Source organism: Apiospora kogelbergensis (assembly GCF_038363985.1).
Source record: "Apiospora kogelbergensis strain CBS 113332 chromosome Unknown utg000007l_segment0_segment0, whole genome shotgun sequence".
In the NCBI taxonomy this organism is placed as follows: domain Eukaryota; kingdom Fungi; phylum Ascomycota; class Sordariomycetes; order Amphisphaeriales; family Apiosporaceae; genus Apiospora; species Apiospora kogelbergensis.
Window position 1 is genome coordinate 2,295,806 of NW_027117424.1, and position 19,833 is coordinate 2,315,638.

The 19,833-nt window shown below is 51.1% G+C and overlaps 6 protein-coding genes across 6 annotated transcripts; 4 read left to right on the forward strand and 2 right to left on the reverse strand.

Annotated features, from left to right (window-relative positions):
- Window positions 1-771: 771 nt before the first annotated feature.
- On the reverse strand, window positions 772-2,196 carry PG998_011093 (uncharacterized protein; the record flags this gene model as incomplete). The annotated part of the gene is made up of 1 exon (XM_066877909.1): window positions 772-2,196. The coding sequence occupies one exon, from the start codon at window positions 2,194-2,196 to the stop codon at window positions 772-774; it is 1,425 nt and encodes a 474-aa protein (XP_066726963.1).
- A 3,637-nt stretch (window positions 2,197-5,833) lies between these two features.
- On the reverse strand, window positions 5,834-6,259 carry PG998_011094 (uncharacterized protein; the record flags this gene model as incomplete). Its single annotated transcript, XM_066877910.1, has 1 exon — window positions 5,834-6,259. The coding sequence occupies one exon, from the start codon at window positions 6,257-6,259 to the stop codon at window positions 5,834-5,836; it is 426 nt and encodes a 141-aa protein (XP_066726964.1).
- A 1,298-nt stretch (window positions 6,260-7,557) lies between these two features.
- On the forward strand, window positions 7,558-7,836 carry PG998_011095 (uncharacterized protein; the record flags this gene model as incomplete). The annotated part of the gene is made up of 1 exon (XM_066877911.1): window positions 7,558-7,836. The coding sequence occupies one exon, from the start codon at window positions 7,558-7,560 to the stop codon at window positions 7,834-7,836; it is 279 nt and encodes a 92-aa protein (XP_066726965.1).
- A 2,311-nt stretch (window positions 7,837-10,147) lies between these two features.
- Window positions 10,148-11,298, forward strand: PG998_011096 (Di-copper centre-containing protein; the record flags this gene model as incomplete). Its single annotated transcript, XM_066877912.1, has 4 exons — window positions 10,148-10,285; window positions 10,318-10,635; window positions 10,694-11,111; window positions 11,207-11,298. The coding sequence occupies 4 exons, from the start codon at window positions 10,148-10,150 to the stop codon at window positions 11,296-11,298; spliced, it is 966 nt and encodes a 321-aa protein (XP_066726966.1).
- Window positions 11,299-15,264: 3,966 nt separating this feature from the next.
- PG998_011097 (GTP-binding protein RHO3) lies at window positions 15,265-16,156 on the forward strand (the record flags this gene model as incomplete). The annotated part of the gene is made up of 3 exons (XM_066877913.1): window positions 15,265-15,317; window positions 15,470-15,570; window positions 15,672-16,156. The coding sequence occupies 3 exons, from the start codon at window positions 15,265-15,267 to the stop codon at window positions 16,154-16,156; spliced, it is 639 nt and encodes a 212-aa protein (XP_066726967.1).
- A 1,402-nt stretch (window positions 16,157-17,558) lies between these two features.
- PG998_011098 (uncharacterized protein) lies at window positions 17,559-19,460 on the forward strand (the record flags this gene model as incomplete). Its single annotated transcript, XM_066877914.1, has 1 exon — window positions 17,559-19,460. One exon carries the CDS (start codon window positions 17,559-17,561, stop codon window positions 19,458-19,460), a length of 1,902 nt encoding a protein of 633 aa, XP_066726968.1.
- Between the last annotated feature and the right edge of the window lie 373 nt (window positions 19,461-19,833).

Here is a 19,833-nt window from a genome sequence, read left to right on the forward strand (position 1 = left end):
ACAGCAAGTACATAGAGGACTTACGTTACATACACAGGACCAATACTCCTCCTTGGATCCTTAGAGGAGCGGAAGATGCCATGACCGGTACGGAAAACGAGAGGGCCGAAAGAGCTTTCTTGTGGAGCGGCGGGGTTCGGGGGTTAGCGAGTAATGAGCAAGGAGTATGACTACCACCCTGGCTCATAATGCGATGGAGCAGGCATGGCAGGGTAGCATTATCTAACGGTTTCTTCCCTCTCGGGTGAAGGTGAAGGTGAAGGTGAAGGTCAAGCCATGGTTCCTCTGAATCTTCGTGAGGCATGGATTTGTAAGAGCTTCGAATAGCACTCGTGGTCTCCGCGGTGTGAGGGGAGAGCTCAAGAAAGCTGTCTATAGAACATGCATTATGTAGCATTAAATCCATAATATACAGTAATAATCTCTAAATCGCCCTCTGGGGCCACCCACCAAAGGTTGAGGGTATCCATCGACTCGCTAATTCGTTGACAAAAAAAACATTTCCCGCTAGATGGGACAAATGGACTAAAAAGAAATAGGTATCAAGATGCAGTCGCCATATGGCGTTCAAACCGACGAGAGAGATGTATGTGACCGACCCAATGAACACCGAAATGCATTTCCTGCCTCCCTAGCTTTCAACCAAATCCTCCGTATATACGGCCGTTAGTAATGTGATGTGAAAAGAAAATTAAATAATATAAGGGGGGGCCGCTGTCTATCTTCCATGGCCCCGGATCGTTAAATGCATAAAGCTGGAAAAGTCTTTTTCTAGATGAATCCAGTGCCAAAATCGTCGCCCACAATGGCTGGATTTCGAAGGCCATAGATTGGCGCTGTTTTAGGTGGTGATTGCGTGCGTAAGCTTGTCGTGATCGTGATTTCCGTCGTCTTGATAGGTGTCCCAGGTCTCGCGTTGGCTCCGGCCCAGGGCCGGCTAAAGGACGGGATACCAAATGGCGAATCCGAACGAGGATCCGGCAGCTGGGGTGCTTTCTGCGACGTTCGGCCGGTCGATGATAGCGGCCAATATCTCGTGGCCGAGCCTTGCCGGCTCTTGTCATCACAACTCTGCGGTGCGTCCTCTGCCAGTGCAGACCAATCGGGGAGATCATATGTGTAATCCAACGACTCGCTGGGGTAGCGAGGCGCCTTTAACGCAGGTAGCGGTGGTTGCGGATTGGCGAGTGGCCCGCTGAGAGGGATCACCGGGCTCTCTGGTGACTGGGGTGGTGAGTCGTAGACGGAACTGCAGTATGAAGAGCGCACCGCCGAAGTGGTATACTGGTGACGGCTTTGGCGGCGGAAGTCTGGGTTGTTGGCTTTCGATATCCGATCCAACGCGCCGACAGAAGCAATTGGCGGCGGCCCAGCAGCGCGGCCAATGGTAGCGGATCGTTCACGCCCCAGGTCTGCTGGGGGCTGGGTCCGACCAAAGGTGGCACTGCGTGGCCCCGAATCAACATGCACGCTTGGCAAAGCAAATTCTAGTGCCGCTGGCCGTCGATCTGTGCGCCTAGCATCGTAGCCGCCCGAAGTTTTGGGACGTTTAGGCAGAGATGTGTTATCAATCCTTGGGGTACTCTCGACCTTCATCTTCAGGCTGCGCTGCCTCGAAGCCCCGACGGCGACCGGGTCCCGTTTCGCACTGACGTTCTGGATGACCGGCTCGCCCCAAGTACTCGCCGATGAGCGTGAGGCATCATCGCTAGTGCGAGAGACCGACAGCGGAGGAGACGGGAGCGAGCTGGCCCCAAAGACACCCGGGTAGAGTGGCCGGGCCTCGTTCGCTTGTGTGGTGCTCTGGGAAACGGGACTGGCTGGCCGCACGATACTTGCACCAACCCCGGCGATTTGATGAAGGCCGAAGCAAGAATCCAGCTCTTGTGTCGTCCTTATAGACCGACTAATGGACCGAGGAGGCGAGGGAGGATTCCTCAACGGGTTTCGAGCAGGCACGGCCGGTGCTGTAGGCAGTGGTGGCGCGGCGACATCCTCCTTCCTGGACAGTGGTGATGGACGGAGTCCTTGACTGGGCGGGGTAATGGCTGAAGCAGATGAGTCGCGCTTGCCAAAATGGACGTCCAGGGGGTTTACCCAAGCCTTCAGTTTTGCTGACTTGACTGATGAAACACTCGGTCTCCTCCCGGACTTTATCGCTGGGGAGCTTCCAAAGTTGTGCTTGAGTCGTTCCATTGTAAGTTGAAGTTGGTCGCCCCCTTGGCGAAACTTGGTGCATAAGAAGTAGCCGGGCGTGATCCTAAATCGTAGTAACTCAGGGCGGCAAGGTTATGGGTGTCATTGGTATAGACAGAGTGTTTCTGGCCAGCAGACTTTTTCGGTTTATACGTTGAGTAGGATGAGCCAGGTCGTGAGGTAGTTGAGTATATACTCGCAGCGTAGGTCCCAGGCCTCGTGAGATCGTTCCCAAAGAATTGGCCGTCGTCCAGTGTGTTCTGATCAATCTTCTTCCGGGGCTGTGACCCGTGTTGGTCGTTGGTCTGACCAGACTTTCTGGGAATCTGTTAGCTTAGATCGACGGAGAATCGTCAGTGAAATTCGGGGGAGGTCGCACTTTTTCTTATCGCCGCCGAGCTTCAGCCCGAAGAATGAGACCATGATAGCTGAGTTGAGACAAGGGGCGACCGCAATGATACCGACTTATACGTTGATAGCACCAGTCTCGATTAAGTATTAAAAGAGTGACTTGAAGGATGAGCGAGTGGGCGTGTTGATGAGTAGTCTCCTCCCTGAAGGCCAGCCTCTTTGGATTGGATAGGATAAAGAGTGAGAAGATCTGGGGACGAGACGGAGAATTCGAGAGGCAAAAACGGCAGTGGAAAATGGACCTCGAATCGCGACTAGGTCGTTTGAAGGAGAGGGCAGGCAAGGGTCTGATGTTGATATGTACTAGAGGACCATGTCGATCGTAATTGCGGTCCCCAACCCAACGTCATAAGCAGCAGAGGCTTATAATAGCAGTCGGCTATTCCTTTCCCTGATATAGCAGCCCTGTGCTTGTTTCAGAGACTCGAGTAAACAAAATGCCACTTGGACACAAGTGTGTGTGTGTGTGTGTGTGTGTGTGTGGAGAGAGAGAGAGAGGGTCTGATCTGTAAGTCTGGGCAACTGGTCGTGATGTGATATCCGGAGGAAGGCCCACGCCCGGCCAGTATTAATTAAATGCGAATAGCAGCCAGGATGAGAAATCGCAATAACCGAAACTGACAGCAGCTGTGATGGGATTTGGCGGCGTAGGGTCTTTCAATCGTTCCCTTCTCGTCTCTTCCTTCGTCTCGGTAATGGTGATAATGGTGATGATGGTGAGATGGCCTGTGTGTGGTATGTATAAGAAAAAGCGTTAGAGCGACAAACAGACGGCGCTCACACACACTCAGCTCATTCACGCTCTGCCAGGCTCTCGGGCAGATCGGCAGGTAGAAAAACGCAGGCGGCAGAGAAAAGAGCGACCAAAAACCCTTGATGCGCGACGATGCTACATTAATAGAGCACATGCCCATTGCAATGGGAGGTATCCCAGGAGATTGGCAGGCCCAATGCGGCATCGTGTGAGCGCCCTGATGGCTACCGCCTGAGCGGCGGCGCCAACCAGAAGGAAAAAAACGCTGTGGGACTTCCCTAGGAGAGACTTGATGTCAAAAAGATGGAGAAAATACAACCGTGCCGGCGGGTTTTACTGGCCCCCCTCTTTTTCAGCTCCTTGCACCGACAATGCTCGTTACAGAAGCTGGAGATGTCTTGTGCTGTCTTCTGTTGTAGGCAGCCTCTTCTCTTCCTTCTTTTTGTTTCCTTCTTGTGCATCTTACTGATGGCCAGCCATCCCAAGCCGTGGCTGGCGGAGGAACCGAAGACAGACAGACAGACGTCAGCAACTCGTTGAGGCTGACAGTGCGCAGGCATAAGGTATAATAGGGGTTTGTATAGGGCAAGGATGTCCTGGTGAAAATACATGGGTGACAGCCGGAGAGGGGTCGACAACCGGGGGAGAGGTTGCAATTCTGCGAGCGCAAGAAGATACACGTAGATGGAAAGTGTCAAAAAGAGGAGTGCATGGCGTGTGACCAGTCACGTCGGTTACCTGCCGAGCCCCCAAACCCCCACTCGTTTGTTACTGCAACTCAGAAAGGGAATTAGTTCTCTTTGCTCAGACACAAACAATGCTGATGCTGACGCTGATGCTGATGCTGATGCTGATGCTGGTGCTGGCCGGACAGACTCGGGCATCGGGCATCTGGAGAGGCAGTAGAGAGGGTCCTAAATTAGAAAAAGGACAGAGTTCGGGGGGCAGCCAGAGGGCGGCGTCCATGCTTCTTCCAGGGCTTCCCGGCTGGCCCCATTGTCGTAATCCCAAATTTGAACAATCTGGACAATCTGGACAATCTGGCAGCAGCTGCAAGCCACAACTCTCCCCTACAAAACCCCCTGCATCCCAGCCTGCCAGCCGTCCCAGCGTCCCAGCGTCCCCCGGAGGCTGACTGGCTGCAAAACTTCCTTTTCTCCTAGCACCTGCATTGAAAATCGAAATCAAAGACACAGCCTGCTCCACCATCGTGCGTCCGACATCTTCTGGAAGGAAATTTGGAAGCATGGAAGAAAAGGACGAGGCAAAAGGAAGCACAGATGATTCATGATTTCCAACTTGCCCATGCTGCTTGCTTTGTCGGTCAAGACCCAAGACCTTTCAGCTGAGACAGCAGTGCTCATTCTGGCCCTTCTAGCCCTATGCGCATGGGGCCAATCTCACGCTATCGACAACATGAACTGCTTTTCTTGGAGTATTGACGATTGCGCTGCTTTGCCGATTACTATGCTTGGGCGATCCGGACCCGACGATCGATTGACTAGTATCAAACTTAAGCCAACAGTCTCTGCTAATTCTCCAACGCATGTCCGATATGGGCTAAGATCTCAGGTACACCCGAGCTAAAGACTGGCTAGCTTGCGTGCAAACAAAGACCCTGATTGTCGTAGCGTGGGGTGGAAACATCGCGATCGGTATCGTGTTCACCGCGGCCATTCGTCATATTGTCTTTTGCTTTTCTTTGTTATTGTTGTCATCCATCATTCAGCCCAACAGCACCCAGCCGCTTGTTTTTCTTAGGTTCCAAGCCGCCTTGCAGACCCGGCTGCTGTCATGGTGCCTTGCTGCCTGTAGTTTCCCTCTTCTACTTACGCCAGCGCTCAGATGGCGAACGGCACATGGTCAGGGTCATGTGTTCGCTCTCGCAATTACTACCACTATCACGGTCCAACTGGGAGCCCTTGGCGCTTTCTTACATGTGATGTGCCCTTTCTTTGATCGTCGCTATGGCATGGCATCGCAAACCATACCCATTCTACTTGTCGAGCTCCAAACGTCAACTTCCTCCTCTATACTCTGGCACTGACCACCCGAAGTTGTCGGGAGCCAAATTCGTCCTGAGGTCCCGAGTCCCGCAGCATGATAAGATCCACCTCGCATCATATGTATATTAACTTTGCATGGCCGCTTGATTATTCATGTCCACTGCACTATTGCGGTAGGGCATCGGTAAAACGATGATTGGTGGGAATTTGAATCAACGACCTGCTTAGACCTATAAAACCTAAAGTGGGACCGGCTCCTCATTGACGATGTCGAAGAGCCTATCCTTTGTAGACGCGAAGGTGACACACATATTATATGTGTAGATGTCTAAATCACAATCAGGTGTAACTAAGGCCCTTGCACTCCGGCATTACAAGCCGAGAGGTATAAGCTAATAACCACATCGTGCTGGGCAATGTAATTCACCAAATCCGTCCCAATATGCTCATGTATCAGATGAAATCCTCAAAACTCATAAAGATTATCGCTAATAACCTCCTCATCCTTGAGCTTGCTCTTCTTGGACGGCGTATCGGGGCTCTTGTTGGCGTTGGTCTTGCGCTTCTTAGAGGCCTTGGAAGGCGTGTCGATCTCGACGCCCGAAGCAGCATCGTCCTCATCAGTAGAATTCTTGGCGGCGGCAGTCTTCTTCTCCGTGGCCTTGGTCAACTTGCCAGGGGTGTTTTTCTTGGAAGCAGCGGAGCCCGGAGTGCCGTTCTCGTTCTCGTTCTCGTCAGCCTTGAGCCAGCCGTATCTCTCGCAGGCCTGACGGAAGACCTCTTTGCAAGACTTGCCGTCCTTGTGACCGGTGAGTTCGGCAGTGGCGGCCCAGTTGAATTTCTGCTTGGCGCTGGGGGGAGAGACTTTGAGCATGGAGCCAATGAGTTTCATGTGGTTTTCGGAAATCACGGTGGCGCTGGCGTCGCCATTCTCTGCCTTCTTCTGGGGGCCATGGTGGATAGTGTTGCTTCGTGCAAATGTGTGGATTTTGGTAGAGAGATGGCCAACGTTAAGAATGAAAGGTTTGGGGTTTTATCTGCGGATCGGTATTGGGCAGAAAACAAAAGGTGAATCGTGGACTGTTTCCCGGAGGGTAGGTGTTTTGTTGTGGGTGGTCAAGTGTTGCCCTACGAGACTTTTCACTCTTGCGAGTTGTTTATCTATCTACCTTTGCGCGAAGAGCAAAGGTGTTCAGGTCGTGTACGTTTTGTACTTTTTGGTTTATAATAACGATGTTACGTAGGAAATAAAATATAGGCTATATTATTAATATTTCTAGAAGGTAGTATTTTATATAATAACTTTCTTAATTAATAAGACTTTTATAGAAACTTAAGTTAATAATATTATATATATAAGATAATAAGGAGGTTAATAGAATATAAATTATTTTATTAATATATAATATAATAAGTAGGAATTATAGTCTCTAGATATATTAACTATACTATATAAAGTAGATATTATTAAGGTAAGGTAGTTTATCTAAGCACGCCTAATTATTATCTAGCAGGCTATATCACTAAGGATAAGCAAGGACTTTTTACAGTAAGTTTAGGTAATTTGGCGAGAATTTGATACCCCTAGGTTAAGCAGTGCTTGAATGAGTCGGTTTGACATATTGACGAGTTTCGAATCCGAGAATTACTTCGCCAGTTAAGAATAGACCAAATCCAAACAAGGCCCTACTGAGTCCAAGTCCGGACCCGCGCGACCGGATTTTTGGCGTCTTGGGCCTCGCCAACAGGCTAGAGGAAGTGCCGGTGCAGTCATCAAGTGGTGCCGTCGTCGCCAACAGCGGAGGTCCAGACTGATTATGGACTGAGCGCTGCATGGGTTTATATTCGGTTCTCCAAGTTTTCTTCATCGCGAAGCGCGGCGCGGGCTTCTTCATGGCTCTCTTTTGCTGTCGTGGCATCAGCAAGGCAAACCAGCCGCAGTGCCAGCAGCAAGCATAACATGCTGGCAGGGTTACCGACCTGGGCTGCCGACTGGGGCTGTGGAGGCGGGGACGGCGGCTGGCTGAACGTGCGGGCAGTGCGAGGGTTCGATATGCCTTGTGCATATAAAGAGGAAGAATGGAGAAGGGAGCAATCGGCGAATTCGTGGTGTTGGATCAGAAACGGAGGATCAAACGGGACTGATTCTCGCGGCATGTTTATGGCGGGGATGGTGTAGGGCAAGAGAAAATGATGGATGCGATGGAGATGTATCCGTCACTGGTCTCGGCGGCACCCCCGAAACCGTATGCCGGCATTCAAGTCTCCAGCGCGGTGTTCCTTAAGTCAGGGGACATCCGGGTGCACACTGCCTTCGTCGCTGAGGCGAAGCTGCTGATCGAGCATGCCGACCGGTGGCCGCAGTACGTTGGGAATCAGGTTACAATGGTCACTCCGACATACGGGGTGGTGATCCACGATATTGCCACGGGCTCTTTCGACCCTAACAGGCGACTGTTTATCCAGTAGCATTGCTGCAAAGGATGTTGTCCTCGAGGTTTCTGTTCCTTTGTGGTACTGAGACTGGCTTCCACTAAGCTCCAGCTTGCTGAAGTTGGATGCTTTGCATCTAGAAGCGCGATGTAGGCTAAAATGAACACTAATGGATGTCGATGGACGGACGTTGATGCGATCAGCCGATTTTCAGCCCAAGGCAGGTATCCCAACACCTTTGATTTACTTTTCAGCACTGCTGGATGCACTAGCAGGCAGCAGGCTGTGTAGAAAGGGCAAGCCACTGGCCGCCACAGCACCACCTCCCCAGCTTGTGACCATTATGCCCCCTATCAGCAAAATCGTGGCTTTCAACGTTGCATAGACTATATGTCAGGTTGCAACGTGACTTGTGCAAGCCCCTTTTCATAGCATTGTACGAAGCGCCCAGATGTCCTGCAAGCCCGGGAGCGGGAGGCATTTACTGCTCTATCACAGTTTCTTGAGACTCTCTCTCGCCTAGAACGTTTCACGAGCGACCTCATGGCTTTCAGCTGCTGTACCTCCTCCAACCTCCACCTCCATGACTGGGTAGAGCCGCAATACCTCCCGGCTTGTGAGCCAACAGGCTGTAGGCTGTCCAAGGGGGACAGTACGTGTACGTGTTTTCTCCAAATGAGGCCTGCGAGTTGGTGTCGTCCAGATTTGATCCCTGGCAGTATCCACCCCCTTGCCCCTGAGCAAAGGGAATTCTACAAGGCTCTACACTGTGAATTATAAAATACTAAGCTTAGATGCAGCCCATCGCCCCAAGAAAAGAGAAGGAACGTTGCCTTGCAGGCCCTGATTCAGGCATGGGCCCATTGTGTGCTTACAGCCTGGGCGGTCCGCCCGTCGCTTGTGGCTGCTTCTCGAAAGCCACATGACAATGTGTGGACTGGGGGAACTAGATGGTCTCTGGCAACACGCCGGCCTGATCGCAAGTTGAATACGAGGAAACCAACGAGTCAGCTAGTGGGCATGGTGCCTGGCGTCCAGTCAGTCGGTCCTGCTGGCGGCTCGGGAAGACCTGACTCCTACACAGTGTTCGGCCGGGGCCTCGGGATTACGGGTCAATGTTTTATTCTATGGTTTATGACATCGTTTAGGGCTTCATGGAGAGAAGGAGTCCCCGAGTAAGGGGGACGAAAAACAGGAAAACATATTGATTGCATCCACCCAGCAACGCTAAAGATGCAACGAGTCGTCTACATATATAAAAGTCAGGTCCTAGCGCCATGCGTATTGTGGATGGGGCGTAACCGGCAGGCCGGCAGCAAGATCTGGGCGCTGAGGGTCGATGGTGGCCGAGTCATTCGTTCCTTACCCACCGGATGGGACGGTCACAGCCAAGGAGGATCGGAGCGAGGGAGGAAAGAAGATCACGGGTCATGGCAGCGTGCGGGGGAGGCGTCTGCTAGAACTTAGGGTTGCCCAGTCGTCCAACGGCTTGGGCAGCATTCCTGTTTTCTTCTTCCTTTTCCTCCTTCTGTTTGGCATTATTGAAGAGCTGGCAGGCGCCAGTACGACGTCAATAAACGCCAAGCTGAAAAGGGCACGCCGCCGACCGTTAGCCTGGCCCAGCCGAGCGGGAAATCTCTTCGTGCAGAAAAAAGCAAAAGAGAAAGGGCACTAGAGATGGGCTGAAATCCGAAAATGACGCAGCATTGCTGTCATTCCGAAAATAGGTCAGCTCATCTCATGGACAATAACGCCAGTCAAGGGAACGCAGCGTGGTACGATGTCAGTGGCCTGGTCTTCCAGGTCTTGTCATGCACATTCTCGTAAAAATACGCCGTAAGCTGATGGCGGCGCACTAGCCACCTGATTTTCGTATAGGGACCCTGGCTCAGGCGTGCCTGTCGCTGAACCGCCTGTTAGCCTGATCCGTCCTAGATCTCGCAGCATGAACGGCCACGACGGGAAACCAGGCGACTATGCCCAGCTTCTATTCGCTGCTTGGCACTGCTCCCGATCCACACCCCAACCTGGTTCGTGCAGCGTCCGGGACTCGGAAATGAGATGCGACGACTGGGCGCTCCGGTTCTATGCAGTTCTTTTGCGACTAGTTGCTACTAGTTGTCGGCAAAGTCGAGTCTTCAACAATACGAGCTTACGGGTGATGACTAGCTGACTGAGCCGCCTCGGCGCCTCGGGCTCCCTTGCAGAAGGCGGCATGCGCATACATAAAGGTCGGCCATGGCGCCGCCCCTCGACCACCTGGACGGGACCTTTCGCTCGCCACCCACACTCGCTTCCATCTTCCTGTCTCTTTCAAGTCCGGAACATCGTCTCCAAGCTTGGCATCATGTGGTTCTCCGTCGCTGCCCGCGCCCTGCTCGGCGCCTCCATGGCTACGGCCATGGCCCTTCCGGCTGCCGGAAACACCGCTCCCAAGGACCCGGGACACACCATGAAGCTCTTCACCCTGGAGCAGATGAAGGAGGCCTTCAGCAACGGCACCCTCCCCCTATCGAGGCCCCCGTCTCCTTCAAGGAGCCGTCCAAGGCCGACGAGGACGGCGTGAAGAAGATGTTCAAGGTCAACGCCGTGAACGCCAACGCCGGTTGCGCCGCGAACCCCAACATGCGCTTCGAGTGGCGCGAGTACTCGGACTCGGACCGCCACGCCCTTGTGGACTCGATCCAGTGCCTGCGGTCGAGGCCCGCCCGCATCGGCGGCTCCAACAACCGCTTCGAGGACTTTGCCGTCATCCACCGGGACCTCTCCCCCAGCATCCACAACAACCAGAAGTTCCTGCTGTGGCACCGCTACTTCCTCTGGGCTTTCGAGCAGGTCCTGAGGGGAGGAGTGTGGTTTCGACCGCGCCTTCGTCTGGTGGGATGAGACCAAGGATGCCGGCCACTTCTCGCAGCTGGACATGTTCTCCCCTACCTTCTTCGGCACCATGCACGGGTGCTTGAACGACGGCAAGTTCGCCGGCCTCCAGCAGATTGGCGGCGGCTGCGTCTCACGCGAGGGCACCGCCGAGAACACGGCGCAATGCAACTCCGACTTCGAGAACTACTGCCGCGGTATGGGCAACTACCCCGACTTCGAGCGCTGCTGGGAGTACGGCCCCCACGGCTACGGACATAACGGCATCGGCGGTACCATGGCATACGTCGAGATCTCCCCCTCCGATCCTGCCTTCTACATGCACCATTCCTACGTAGATAGAGTCTATCGCGTGTGGCAGAACGCCGACGTGTCTCGCCGCACCAGCATCAGCGGCCTCATCGCCGACGGCTCGCCCCTGACCATGGACACACGTAAGTTCCACTCATTATCTAGACCCTTGGCCCCACTTTCTAGCCTTCGCAGGCCCAAATTTTCTTGGCGCATATGCTAACATGTTATCTATTAGCCATCTCAATTGGTGGTATTAGACCTGACGTCCGCGTGCGGGACGTCATCGATACCTTGGACGGTGCCATGTGCTACCGGTACACATACTAGATGGCGTGGATATATGTTCTTAATATATAATGATAATTTGATGATATCCAATGATGATCCTTCTCAAAGATATCCTTTGTTGTTCTTGTCACAGCGCCGTGTCCCAAGACTGTGCACTTAAACCTTGACCCTGGACCTTGACATTCTGTGCCACGAGGCATTTGGCTGATGTTGGGAGTGTTGACATGCCAAATGCCAACATGTGAGATGTCCGCATTCCGCACGTTTTCATCCAAACAGCCCACTAACACGTCTAATTGTTGATTTGAGGATAAACTTCTGGCCCTTTGTTCTTGGTTGTATCCATACACTTCGCCTGCTTTGTCATAGCCCGGTTCGAGCCGTGTTCAAAAGGACCATGTCATGGAGGATGACTACTGAATTTGCTTAAGAGCCTACGAGTAACCAAGCTTGTATAAAACGACAAGTGCTCCATTGTGGGAGAGATAGGTATGTCGCAGTTCCAGGACACTTTCAATGTTTATATAACCCCTAATATATATAAGTTTATTTAATATATAGATAACTATATTATTAAATTATAGTTAAGTTTATACCCTTTCTTTAGTTTTATTTAATATACTTTATACTTATTCTATAAATTAAAAAATTATAATTTCATCTTTTAAATATATATAAATAGTTATTAAAATATTAATAATACCTTTATTAAAGAGACTTTATATTCCTTTTATCCTTTTAACTAAAACTATTTTAGAATCTATACAATTTTCCCTCGTGGCTCATAATCCTAGGAACATAATCCACATGAAGCGCCAGGGGATTTCTACTTCACATTACTAGGATCGGTTTCCTTTTTCATCCGCTGGCTAGACTCTTAAGTCATATGAAGAGAAACTCAGTAGCTGATTCAAGCCTACTGTCTCTCCAAGCCCATCGTCTCGGTTGTTGCCGTTAACCTTGCCGAAGTCAGCACGGGTTCTTCCTATAAAGTAAATTAGGAGAAGGGCGACTTAGTATTCATGAACCGTGCGTGACCATCACCACACGTATATACTTCCATCTTTCGGCCAGCAACGAGAGAAGCGGTAGATAGTTCCCCATCAGCTCGAAATATTGACGAGGAAGCGGGTGGCCTGTTCATAACTCGTCGCCAAGGCCATTGTACGCATACCTACATATCGAAAAGCAGCCAATTGGCTGCGGAGAGTATCCATATCTTCATCAACTCGGGGTTGGAATTCAGACCTAATGCCGCCTGAAACGAGAAAGCCCAGGCCCATGTGTGGCCTGGTGTGCAAACTCGTTGGCGCCTTGATAATCGCTTGTGTCCCGGCATACTTCTCTTGGGTCACCAACAACGACATCAAATCATACTTCGAGGAGCATGGCATCGGCCACGATGTCGCGCATACGGGCATTGTCCTCGCTGCCTGCGTCATGCATACGGTCTTCCCCGTCGTCAGGATCATCACGCATTCCCTACAGCTCACCAAGCCCCCAGGAATGACAACTGTGACATATCAACGGGGTTCAGGAGTTCTCTCGCTTGTGGCGCTGATCTTCGACTGCTTTGTGGCCAAATATACGTGGGAGTGGCGCCAAATATTCGAGCACGCGGGTGAGGTGGTTTTGGTAAAGAACTGCCTGGCTCTGTTCATAATCGCCATTATTAGTCTGGCTAACGAGGGAATTCTCCTGGGGATATGTAACTTTATAGTGGTCACTACTTCGATTTCTACTGTTTAAGTAGATGTTTCACAATATCCTTAAAGATGTGTTATCTCTATTAAACTCTAGAGGATTCTTTAAAGTATATATATTATATATAAAATAATATATATTTAACTATTTTATATAATATCATATAAATATAATATATAATATTATATTTAATATATATTTTATAGATTTTAAGAGTTATATTATTTTAACCTTAAAGCTTATTTATATTCTCTATTTAATTATCTTAATATATAAGTAAAGCAATTACCTAGCTCTCACTTAGCTAGAGTGCTAACAATATATAAGCTAGGTATATGCATTAGCATTTCGCAATTGCCTTGAAGTTTAATTAGATAGACATAGGCAGAGTGTACTTCATGAAGAGATGGGAGCCGGCCACGTCTCAGCAGTCATTCTTGTTTCCAGGCCGCCATTCGCCGCTTATCATATGACCTTAAAGCAGGATAATATTCCGAAACTGCTCAAGTTCACGATAAATTAATTCTGGTGCTCCGCTACATACTTCTTGAGACAGTTTATCCCCAGACAGGCCTCAGACGTAACTAGCATGTGCGCTCTGGCTGACCAGAGCACGAATAAGAAGCTGGGTGGTGTATCGCCATCAGTCCTCGCAAGTGTTGTCCATGGAAGTGACAGCCTGAGTACAGGTGCTAGCAAGCCATAAGGGACCACGTGGAACTTCTAAGCTCCAAGCGCCCGAATTAGGGAATTAGGGTTTAAGCACCCTTCGGCGGCCTGGGGTATTGAGCCCAGCATCACAGTAGCAGATACGTAGTGGCAGTAGTACGTGGGGGAGGCCAGATCGATCTGCAACGCTGCTGAGGTTACGTAAACGAGCCTCTGGACAGAATGACGTCGATAGTGAGACTATCTTCAACGACGGATTGGAGGAGCTCCACGGCCATGGTTCGTCTAGTCGCCAATCGCCTAGCAGGTATCTATGTGTCTGTTGACGATGGTGGTGCCTTAGGTTTCAGAACTCACCTCAGCTCGAGTTATTACTTCCTCAACCAGAGAGCAATGGAACCTTAGGTGCCATCGCCTTAGGCAGAGGAAAGTTTAGTCGAGCTTATCAAGGTGCGCCAAGGTGTTGCCTCACATGTTCATCTGGTCGCTTGTAGGCATTGTGGCCCTCAATTCACTGGACTCGTGCGTCTGGGGCCCACAGGCCTACATTATCAATATTCGTTCGTTCATCCATCCATCCAATATTGATTGTTTATACCGATAGCTCGGTGAGGCGATATTCAATTGATGTCTCAGTTACTGCTTGTGCTCGCAAACCCTAGACACACGGCTAATTTCCTTGACGCCGCTAGCAGCATTCTTGCACTGCAGCAGCCGGCGCGGGCAGCCAATCAGCCCAAGCGAGCGACGACTTATTTCATTAAAGCACAGGTGCTAAATCCGCAGCGCCGGAGACCGAGCCTGCCTTACATATATTAATAGTGGCAACCACGTTGTATGTACGCGGGAACACTCCCGACTCTTGTCTGCTTTTCTGAACGGGTTTCTGGGGGGCCACTGCTGAGGCACAGTGAGCAGCATGCCAGCAATGCCAGCAATGCCGGGCGTTGGCGGGCTCTAGGCTATCTCGCTGGCACGTGCACAGCGTTCAAGACTCCAAGAGATGACTGGCAAGGGTTAAGGGTGGGCCGCTTGGGGGGTGGCAGCGGGGCCTGCAGCCTGCCCTTGTTCGACAGTACGCCGGTACTTTGGGAGTGCCTACTTTTTCAGACATCCAATGTGCATCAGGCCTGGCGCAAGCCACTTTAGCGCTGGATCTTCCTAGAGGTGATTTCATTTATGCCGAGCAACAAAGTGAACCCATCAAGGAGCAGGGATTCCATGCGCCTCGAAATCTCCCCCCTGCTTCCCTTTCCTCAATTCCCGCCCCCCCCTCCCATCGTGAAGAAGGAAGAAGGTTATCGTCTCAGTCCCCCCGTTATATCCCATTTTGATCACATAGACCAACTTGGATTATACCTCATTCACACACTCCTACCGACCAGCCTTGCTCAGGTACCAGATACGGTTCGACTGCTCCTCTCTGCCGGCTTGACTCAATCGCCACTCCACGCTCACTTCCTTTCAATTCGACCCTCTGTTAGGGAACGTCGCCTCCGACCAGAATTCGAACACACGCTCTTTTGCCGACTCAGTCACGGTCGCTTTTGGTAGCAGATTCGCATTGCCTCATCCTCGCCTCTTCCAAATCTACTAGCCAGTTCTCATTTTCCGCCTGCAATTCCAGCTGAAATGCCTGCTCTCTGTGGTGGTTCGAAGACGGTTCAGCGCAAGCTGGTGCTTCTGTATGTTCTTCCTTCCGGGACCCCCTGTTCCTCGGTTCATCCTGTTGCGCAATCGCGCCCCCGACTACCTTGAACACGCCATTGCTCCCTTCCCACCGATTCTCTGTCGTCGTTAAGATCCTGGCGTGCTAACTCTTGATTTCTTGCGACAGTGGCGACGGTGCATCCGGAAAGACATCATTACTCAACGTCTTTACGAGAGGCTATTTCCCGACCGTTTATGAGCCTACCGTTTTCGAAAACTATGTACATGGTATGTTCCAGCCGATTCAAGCGACGCCTTAGCGAACGGGGCCACGCGCGATCAGTCGAGTGCGTACAATCTTGGATCTGTAATTGACTTTAAGCATTCAGACATCTTTGTTGATAGCGTCCACATCGAATTGTCATTATGGGATACGGCTGGCCAGGAAGAATTCGACAGACTGCGCAGTCTATCTTACGATAACACAGATGTGGTAGTACTCTGCTTCAGTGTCGACAGCAAAGACTCTCTGGAAAACGTCGAGAGTAAATGGGTGGGGGAGATCCAAGAGAATTGCCCCGGAGTCAAGATTGTTCTGGTGGCTCTGAAGTGCGATCTACGCGAAAACAACGAGGACGAGGACGAGGATGCCACGGCCGCGACCGGGGCTGCCGAAGGTGCACAACGCGAGAAGCGACCGATGATCGATTACAACCAAGGCCTGGATGTGGCACGTCGAATCAAGGCTATGCGATACCTCGAATGCTCAGCGATGAAGAACCGAGGTGTGAATGAGGCATTCACCGAAGCCGCACGAGTGGCGCTGAGCGTCAAGCCTAGTGGCGAGAAGGACTCGAAATGTGTCATCATGTAGGCACCATCAAGACGCTCGAGTCTAGTGTGAGATCCCCCCATTCTCAACTGGCAGCAGAGGGGCCTGCAAACCAGGTTGATCGGGGAGACATAAGGCAGGTGCCTTAATGTATATGGATAAGTTGTGTTTCTATCACAACGGCGTTGCGTCGGCTGGGTTTTCTTCTATTTGTTGTGCTGCGCGAACCTTTGCCCCTATACGACCTTCCGGGATGGACGGCCTCTTTTTCATCTGTACATATATCCACTTGGCCCTGCACATACGCATTTCCGCAAAGTACCATTCTTTTGTAATAGAGGGCAAGATGGGGGGCCGCACAGGAGAGCTAGCGGTCATACAAGTGCTCTTATTTCCTCTTTCACTTTCACTTTTCCCGTTATTGTACTTGGGACAGCACTTGGCATTTATTTGAGGGGGAGGGGAGGGGGGAGGGGGCAGCGATCAAACCTGCTTGGTTCGATGCGTCTCATTGGTGGTGTATCAGTGGTTTTGCGATTGGGAACGGAACTCGATGGGCGATAGCGCACCGGTGACGATAGTCAAGCCTGCAGATACTGAATGAGAAATTTACAACAACACGCATGGTTTTGATTGTAGTACAAGATATCGGGTGTCTGGAATGAGATCGGGATGGATTCAGGACAAGCGGGTTTGGCCCGTCCGAAGTTGCCCGAATATTAGTATAGAGCCTGTAAGGTGGGAATTGCTCTCTGATCACGACGACGAAATGCGAATGCGGGTGCGGGTACCGCGCATTGTAATCTTCAGGCCCGGTTCCACGGCATCATCGCCCGTATGACGACGAAAAGATTGGCCCAAGGCACACCAATCCTGTCTCTCGCCTCACTTTCTACTTGTGCAAGGTGTGTGTATATCTCCCTCGACTCTAACCAGCCGGAAAGTGTTACACCTGATTGGTTGTGCCCACTAGAGCCACATAACTCGCGCCGACCCACCATTACCATTACCATTACAGCCTGGGAGGGCATGAGCTGGTATATAATTCCCAAAAGCAGCGTCATCTCTAGCGAAGTAGCTAAAGCATATCAATTGGGTTAACTCATATTCTACGAGACAGTTCAGTTATCTGGAAAGACCTTCGCTTTTGGCTATTTTGCTTTTTTGCTAGTGCCATTGTGCCATGCCTGTCCGGGCCCTGAGACTGAGCAGCTCAACCACTAAGGGGAGCTCGGCGTGACTCAAAGCCATGGAAGACATGGAAGCTATCAGCAAACGGAATCCAACATTCTCTGTTTGACGTTTGGTTTGATGTACTAATCTGCCCCCCTGCATCCTCTTTCTTCTTCTTTTCTTTCGACGTGCGCTTGCCTTTTACCTGCTCGGCTGCTTGACAAACCTCATACAGGACAGGTTGCTTGCTGCCCCCAACGACCTACAAAGCATGGGCTTCGAGCCGCAGAAGGAGGCTTGGTTCCTCAGATACACTTTCCCCGTCATCTTTCCCTTTCACTCTTCTTTGACACTGTCTGAGCCCGAGTCCGAGTCCTTCACTCTGCTGGCTCCGCCATCCACCACTGCAGAGCTGCAAGGTGCCATCAAGGACTTGAACCTCGATAATGGCCCAGCCGAGGCTGCCGAGACCAATTCAGAGCGCGAAGAGCTTCCCACAGAGCCCTTCATGAAAGGCCTCCTGTCCCATCAAAAGGACACCGAAATGGAGCGAGAACAGCAGTACCAAGCAGACAGCGAAAACCTCATGCTTACCGAGAACAACGATATGGCATACCGCTCAACCCAGGACCCTCTTCTTGACTTATTTGCGGAGCTGGAAGAGGTCATATCTGGTCCCCGTCTGTACGAACTACTCAACAGGGCTTGGCAGAAAGATCCATTGATGACTCTTAAACTCATCTTCAACGCCCGGTCGATACACCTTGGAAAGGCGTCACGACCCACCTTCTACCGCTGTGCAGGCTGGTTGGCTCAATATCATCCGATCACCCTCGTTTCTAGCCTGCGCTGGCTAAGTCGACCCGTGATCATCAAGAAGGTGGAGGAAACAGATGGGAACGGGGATGATGCTGTGATGGTTGAGGCTGAGCACGACAGAGATGGGCAAGATGCTTCCGCCTTCGATGTCAAGGATGGCGTATCTCATGGCTATTGGAAAGACCTGCTGAACATTCTTGTTCTGTCTGTGAACGGGCAGTTGGATGTCCTGGCAAATCCGAAGGATATTCTGAATGTTACGCGGGAGACTAAGAGAGACCCAGGCCTGAGTAAGCATGTAGATGAAGCTACTGCCAAAACGAAGCGCCACGAGGCTCGACAGGAACGTCACGAACGAGCCGTCGCCTCCTTTAACCACGACCCAGTCCACCGAGCTCTGCATGTCGCCATTGCCCGACTCTTTTCAGAGCAACTGAAAGCTGACTTAATTTTGCTCCGAGAGCCAGACACGAAAAATAAAAATCACATCTCCTTGTGCGCCAAATGGGCGCCTTCCCACGACCGATTCCACGACAAACATACCTTTGTTGTCTCCACAATTGCTGAACTGATGCATCCCGAATGTCTTTCACAAGGTATTGATCGCGAGATCTATCTTCGTCACGCTCGAGAAGCCTACCGCAAGGATATCTCTGCTCTCCGTGGGCATCTGGACATCGTTGAGCGCCACCTCAGCGCCAAGACACTGGACAAGATCAGATATGATCGTGTGCCATCAATTGCTATGAATAGGTACACCCCTATTTTTGCCGAGAAAGACACAGATCATTTCGAGACGTACACCAACTTTGTGGCGGTTTTCGAGGACCTGATCCTCCCCATGGCTTTGCGCAACAACTTGAAGCAAGAGGACATGGTGAAGCGAGTTTTTGTCTTCAGCGACATGCAATTCGATGAAGCCCAGCCTGCCAGTCATGACTACGGTGGACAATCGAGCGATGATCAGCGTACTTGGGGTTCGTCATATGAGCGGTTAAAGAAAAAGTATGAGGATGCGGGCTATGAGATGCCTCAGCTTGTGTTCTGGAACCTTGCTGGCGGTCGCGCTGGCTACACCGGCGGTGACGGCGATCCCACCGCGCCCAAGCCAGTCACAGCGAGGGAGGAGGGTACTGCGATCGTGAGTGGGTACTCCCAAGGCATGCTGAAGGTGTTTCTCGATAACGGGTCTTTTGAAGATGAGGAGGAGGTTGAACACGAAACCATCACGGAAGACGGAGTCGAGGTCGTCGAAACAAGACCTGCCGCCAAAAAGCAGAAGATGGATCCCATGTTTATCTTGAAGAAAGCAATCAGCCACAAGGCCTATGATATGCTCAAGGTTGTTGATTGATTGATATGAGCTTTAGTTGCTCGAATTTGAAGATACCTTGCTGAATCAATGATTGTGGAATGGCGCAATTAATGAATAGATATCCCACAAAATTGACAAAGTTTCTGTTCTGGTTATGGAGAAATTGTGTCGATTTCATTGAGAGTGGTCAGTCCGAGAGTTGTGAGAAATCTCGCCCACATCAGTGCTTGAGCTTCAATATCAGTATGGTCTTATCAGATGTATTCACTTGTAATTCACTTGCTAAGATTGATATACTGCTGACGGATCCTTAGGCTACCGGGTCAAGATGATTATTCAATGAAGTCATGTGCAATGAACGTTGTGTCTTCCAGTTTTCAGACGTGAACCCATTGAGTCCTCCGCCGTCGCC